Genomic DNA, 6,467 nt, shown 5'->3' with positions numbered 1-6,467 from the left:
CCACTTCCTGGTTTGTTGAGCACTACATGATGACTTTGGTTATCTGGGGGAGGATCAGACCTTTAGAATTAATCCAAGAGCCATTTTTTTTTCCAGGGCCAGGATAGCAGAAGATATCAAAGGTATCAATGTTCAAATATAAGACTGTGTCCATCTGTTGCTAACATCCACATGGACCACCCTGTCCTATGGTTTAAGCTACTACTTGTTCAGTTTTCTTTTGCTTCTAGCTAACAGCATCCTACCTGATATATTCAATAATGACTAAGATTGAATATTCTGGTAACCCAGGAGAAGGGAGACTTGGAGCAAATTACACTGATTTAGCAAAATAAATAAAATCTGATAGTTCTTTTTCTCCTGTTAAAGAGTAAAATCCATACCCAGTGTGTAATAATATCTTTCTCATAATGGTTATTGTGGAATTAAAGGAGATAGTGTTCATAGGAAAGTTGTTTTAAGTGGGAGTCATCATTATTACTGTTCTTCCCATTAGGCTGAATGTTTGGAAGTTGTGGGAAATAGGGAGGAGGCACAGACAGGAGATGGAGGAATAAACAAACATAGCCTTACAAATTCCAGGTTCTTCAAGTGTCAAGAGCACTGTTCACAAGTGCACAATACTTTCACACACAACTCAGTCTGTGCATTTTTAGCTATTATTCATCCGGTAACGTCAGACAGTGGCATTACCATTCTCCCTATTTTCCATTTCACTAAATGGGAATTTCGAACACTACCAGAAAAGACTGTTCATTCTTGATTCTTAGATAGGAATAGTAGCATGTGCTCTCATGTTTTAGCAATCCTTACAAGATTATTTTGGCTTTTCACCACAGATATGCTCAGAAATTGGAATTTTAAAATCTGCAGTTCTGATGGAATGTTTTGGCTCAGGACTGCACATAGAAACAGCATGTTGTTTTCTGTTGTTCTCCCTCCCACACCATTAGTTTACTGTGTATTAGACAGAACCTCGGAGCTGTGAATACATTGCCTAACCCCTCAGAGTTGACCATATTCACATATTATTTGGTAGCCTAATTCAGTAGGAAACGTGGAGAAAAGCTAAAGAGGAATTGAAATCAATAATAACTTCATCATTAATACAGGATTGGAATACCTCAACATTAATTTGTTTGGGGGCTGAGCGTCTATAGTAGTTCTTAATCTGGGACCTGTGGATTGGTTTTGGGCATCTAACCTCATACACACACACACACACCACACACACACACACACACACACACACACACACACTATTTTTTCTTTTAATAGTATGTGAGTGTATTTTTTTAACACTGTATTTAAATGATATATGGGGAAAAGGCCCCATAGTTTTCACCAGATTCATAGTATGGTCCTAGAGCCCTCAAATGGTTACGAACTAGGATGCTAGCTCTTGACAGCACTGTAAGAGGTTGCAATTCTTCCATCCTATATTTTACATCTATCTGGCAGGGCGAGAGCCTCTACCCTAAACAAAAATGGCGGGAGCTGCTTCACACGTAGCCCCTCACGCAGAAAGGCTAGGAGGCCCCCGCGACTTTCTCTCCACCTTCCCACTCCTGACCCCGGAAGGACTCCACCCCTGGGGTCGGCCTGCGGCTCGTTGCGGCGGGGAAGTAGGCGTGGACAGGCTACACTTACCCTGGAGCGCCAGGTACGCGGATAGAGCAGGCGGGCGGAGGGTCGGGTGGGGTCGCAGCGGACACGGGGTAGAGGCTGCTGGGCGGGTAAGAGCGCCAGCCTGCGACCTCTGGACTCCGAGCGCGGGTGGAAGAACAGAAAGCCGGAGGGAGGCCCGCCCGGGACCGCTGAATCAGGGTGGGCTGGCGACCGCTTGGAGCCGGAGCGAGGGTCGGTCGGGGCGGCTGAGCCGAGAGGGAGCCCCTTTCCTGGTCCTCTTGGTAAAGAAAAAGGAAGCCCGCAGAGCAGAGCGCGGTGGGGGTGAGGGAGGCCTGAGGGAGGGGCAGCTAGTGTGGTACAAGTTCCTGCAAGAATGTCAGTGGTTTGAGCAGGGAGTGGTTTTTGGATGTGGAAGATTACGCTTTCCTTGAAGATGCTTTCCGAGAATAATTTAGCATCGGGAGGTTTGTGGCGTTAGAGGCCTTCTGTAAATAAAGTTGTTCAACTTTGATTTTCTGGAGGGAGGACTCCAAAAGGTCTTGCTCGTGCACAGACCTTTATTTTTTATCATTATTGCAAGTAAGCATTTTTTGCTGTATTTCAAGTATCTTCTCAGAGTTCGGTTGTATAGATTATCAAAATTTTGTGGATATTTCAGACTTTCATTCTTGCTTGGATTATAAAGTCCAATTTTAGGGTGTTTAAGAAACAAATTCTATTTATGACACTTATTTTTAACTCTCTCGTGGTTAGAATGGAGAGAAGCGAGTAATATTACAGAGTATAATATTTTTAGTGATGTTTTAGACCCCCCTCTCGAAATTCGAATAATCATGAAACTGCCTTTATGTTTTTTTTAATTAATATTTATGAAAGCAACTGAAATGACCAGTTTTTAAAAGCTATTCAGTTATTAATGATTAAGTTTGGAATCACTTCCTCAGTGATTTTAAATGAAAGGGAATGAGGTGGTTAGAATGCAAAAATAGACATTTGTCAGAATTCTTTTAAGAAAACCCCTGCAGCAAATTGAAGTGATTGCTTTATTTTCTTTCTCCTCTGCTTAAAAATCTGGAACTCTGTTATGGAGAAAATCACTTTGGGTGAATTACTCTCAGTATCTTTTTTAAAAAAATTTTTAATTCAATAGCACAGATAGCTTTAATGATCCATAATCTATTTCGTTACCAAAAATGTTTCTCTAAAAGAAGTTGTCAGGTTTTGGGGGTTTTTTTTTTTTGAGGGGGGGATAAATGTGCTTCCCCTCCTCTTTATTGTGTAACATTTCAAAAAACAAGTACATGTAGGCACTTAAACAATCAAATATTACAGAAGCACTTATAATGAAAAACAGTGGTTCCCTGCCCAGCCTCCCAACATCCCTAGTCTCATTCCTCAGAAGTCTATTTTTCACTTGTTTAACTGTTTCTTCATGATTTCCTTTGTATTTCTGAGTAATATGTCTCTATCACAGTTTGTTGGTTAGAATAAATGTACTTCAATTAGAACTAATTACACTGAGCTGAAATACTCTAATTAGAATATGAGTGAGGGGGAATTAAGTTTATACTCCTTGAGTGTCCCTGATAGGGAAAAGGTAAACGGTCAGCAGCAGTAACTCACCTTAAGAAGTATTACTGTGCTTGATGTGAAAGGAAACTACTACTTAATCAGTAGGGTTTTTTTTGGTTTTTTTTTGTGGTTTTTTTTTTTGCGGTATGCGGGCCTCTCACTGCTGTGGCCTCTCCCGTTGCGGAGCACAGGCCCCGGACGCGCAGGCCCAGCGGACATGGCTCACCGGCCCAGCCGCTCCGCGGCACGTGGTATCTTCCCGGACCGGGGCATGAACCCGCGTCCCCTGCATAGGCAGGTGGACTCTCAACCACTGTGCCAACAGGGAAGCCCTTAATCAGTAATTTTGATAGTTGTCCGAAAAAAAACAAAAACAAAAACGGGGCTTATTAACGGAAGGGATTAGTCTACTAGAGTTTAGAAAAAGAGAGCAGAGATGTGTGCAGAAATAAAGGACTTAAAGTATAGCAAATAAGTTTTTATAGAGGGATTGTTGGTAGTTTCCGTTTTCTCTTTGGTAGTTTGTACAGCACTCTGCAAGGGAAAAAGTATTGAATTCTGTAGGCCTAAACATTCTGGCTAGTGGGGAAGCCTACTCTTGTACACCAGAAACAGTTCTCAGGCTCTTTCCCAGCTTGTATGAAATATTCCTTAGGGTCCATTAATTTTGTGCTCACCACACAGCCTTTTATACTTAATTCAACTCCCTGCAATGTCTTATTTCAGAAAGGGTATGTTTCGATAGCATATAAATGTATTCTTTCACTAGATAGTGTATTTCCTTATTATAAATGAGCAAATTTGTAAACTAATTTATATTAATACTCTGTGAATTTGTTTACTATGTATCCAGCTGGGTACACTGATAAAATTGAGTTTCTGGCTCTACAAAGCATAGACCCAGACCCTGAACCATCATGTTTCTGTCAGCGTTGTGCTACCTTTAAGGGCCTATCTCAGTGATGACTGCCTTCTCTGTGGACAACTGATGTTTCTTTCTTTGGTTTCAATAGAAATAGGCATTCAAACAATATTAAAATTTCATAGTATGTATGTCATTTCTTTGAAGAGCTTTAAAAGGGGATAGTAGGATCAACTATATTCCAATATAAAATAAAAATTTTTCTAAAACGGGACAGTAGGAGAATAAATGCGTGAGTTCTGAAGTTCAGTGAGCCCTGAGGTTCATTTTTAGCCCCCAGAGTCAAGATTCCAGTCAGATTTCTTTCAGTACCTGCCCCCACCCAGTACTGTTATTGGAAGGAAATAAGTGGGAAGAAAAATATTTTAAATTACTATTTAACAGCTGAAACATTTATTTAACCAGAAAAGAGAGAATCTAGAACCTGCAGTTTTCTAAGGAAAATTTACTACTTGAACTCAAAATTGAAATCTAACTCATTTTCTTTTTGGTTACTTTGGTGATTAATAAACTTTAAGCTCAAGTAAATTTGGCTCAGAATGTTATTTTCTTCAGGTCAGTGTGCAAAAAAGAAAGCTGTTTAATTAAGTGCAAAAAAGAAAGCTGTTTAAAAAGAGTTAAATTTTCAATTTGTATCTTTCATTTGTAGAATAACCAGAAATCTTTGTGGCTAATATATTTTTTGTTTCGTTTACTGAAGATTAGAAGAGGAGTCATGTCAGAAGAAACAGTTAGTGAATCGCAGTTTTCCCTGAGGACAGCAGCACTAAGAGTGTTTGATCTTCCTCTGTCTTGGTACTATTCTCTATGCCAGGTAAAAAAAAAAAAAAAAAGAAAAGAAAAGAAATATGAAGTTGAATAATAAGTCTGTTGCTCAGAGCATATTGTGTTTACAGTATTTAAATTTCATTTGGGTTTTTAAATGCTTCAAAGTGTTTATTAAAGTAGTTTAAAACTTACTTGGTTTTTATTTATTTCACATTTTTTTGTTGTTATCATATTCATAACTCTTAAAAGGAGATTGTATTACTTTAAAAAAATCTTCCTACCTTAAGTGAATTTACAGTCTATTACAGTTATTTTCAGAGAATTATGTTATTCAGATAGGCTTGTTCTAACTATTATAGTCCTTTAATTTTAACTTTATTTTATTGTGGTAAAATATATGTAACATAAAATTTACCATTTTAGGGCTTCCCTGGTGGCGCAGTGGTTGAGAGTCCGCCTGCCGATGTGGGGGACACGGGTTCGTGCCCTGGTCCGGGAAGATCCCACATGCTGCAGAGCGGCTGGGCCCGTAAGCCATGGCCACTGAGCCTGCGCATCCAGAGCCTGCGCATCTGGAGCCTGTGCTCCGCAACTGGAGAGGCCACAACAGTGAGTGGCCCGCGTACCACACACACACAAAAAAAATTTACCATTTTAACCATTTTAAAATGTGCAGTTCAGTAGCATTAGGTACATTGACACTATTGTGCAACCAATCTTGAGAACTCTTTTCATCTTGCAAAACTGGAACTCTGGAGCCACTAAACAGCAGTTCTTTATTCCTGCTCCCACCAGCTACTGGCAACCACCATTCTCTATTCTGTCTCTATGGATTTGATTTGACTACTCTAGGTACCTCATAAGTGGAGTTACGTAGTATTTGCCTTTTTGTGACTGGCTTACTTCACTTAGCAAAATGTTTTCAAGGTTCATCCATGTTGTAGCATGTGTCAGAAATCCCTCTTTTTCCCCAAGTTGGATAACATTTGATTTTATGAATATACCACATTTTGTTTATTCATTCATTCATTGCTGGAACTTGGGTTGCTTCTACCTTTTGGCTTTTGTGAATAATGCTGCTGTGAACATGACTGTACAAGTATCTATTCAGATTCCTGCTTTCAGTTATTTTGGGTATATACCCAGAAGTGAAATTTCTGCATCATATGGTGATTCTATTTTTAATTTTTTGAGGAATTACCATACTGTTTATAATAGTGGTTGCACCATTTTTTATTTCTACCAGCACTGCACAAGGGTTCCAAATTCTTTACATCCTTGCCAACACTTGTTTTCTGTTTTTTTAATAGTAGCCACTCACGGTAGTGAGTTGGTATCTCATCATGGTTTTGATTTGCATTTCCCTAATTAGTCCTGTTGAGCATCCTTTCACGTGCTTACTATCCACTTGTGTATCTTATATAGAAACACAGAAGCTGCACGGCCTGCAGGATCCTAGTTCCCCTACCAGGGATTGAACTCAGGCCCCATCAGTGAAAGCACTGAGTCCTAAGCACTGGACCGCCAGGGAATTCCCAAGCCTTATATATATATATATATTTTTTTTTTTTATTGC

The 6,467-nt window shown here is 39.6% G+C and overlaps 1 protein-coding gene across 1 annotated transcript in view; it reads left to right on the top strand.

Annotated features, from left to right (window-relative positions):
* Positions 1 to 1,761: 1,761 nt before the first annotated feature.
* Positions 1,762 to 6,467, top strand: part of MIGA1 (mitoguardin 1) — an 87,783-nt gene continuing 83,077 nt past the window's right edge. Inside the window, exons 1-2 of the mRNA XM_007458715.1 lie at positions 1,762 to 2,004; positions 4,824 to 4,937. Coding sequence (XP_007458777.1) covers positions 4,839 to 4,937 — 99 coding nt within the window. The 5' untranslated portion in view covers positions 1,762 to 2,004; positions 4,824 to 4,838. The remainder of the gene's footprint in view (positions 2,005 to 4,823; positions 4,938 to 6,467) is intronic.

Source organism: Lipotes vexillifer, unplaced genomic scaffold, assembly GCF_000442215.2.
Source record: "Lipotes vexillifer unplaced genomic scaffold, Lipotes_vexillifer_v1.1 scaffold419, whole genome shotgun sequence".
NCBI classification, from domain to species: domain Eukaryota; kingdom Metazoa; phylum Chordata; class Mammalia; order Artiodactyla; family Lipotidae; genus Lipotes; species Lipotes vexillifer.
This window is presented reverse-complemented; position numbering and strand designations above follow the sequence as displayed.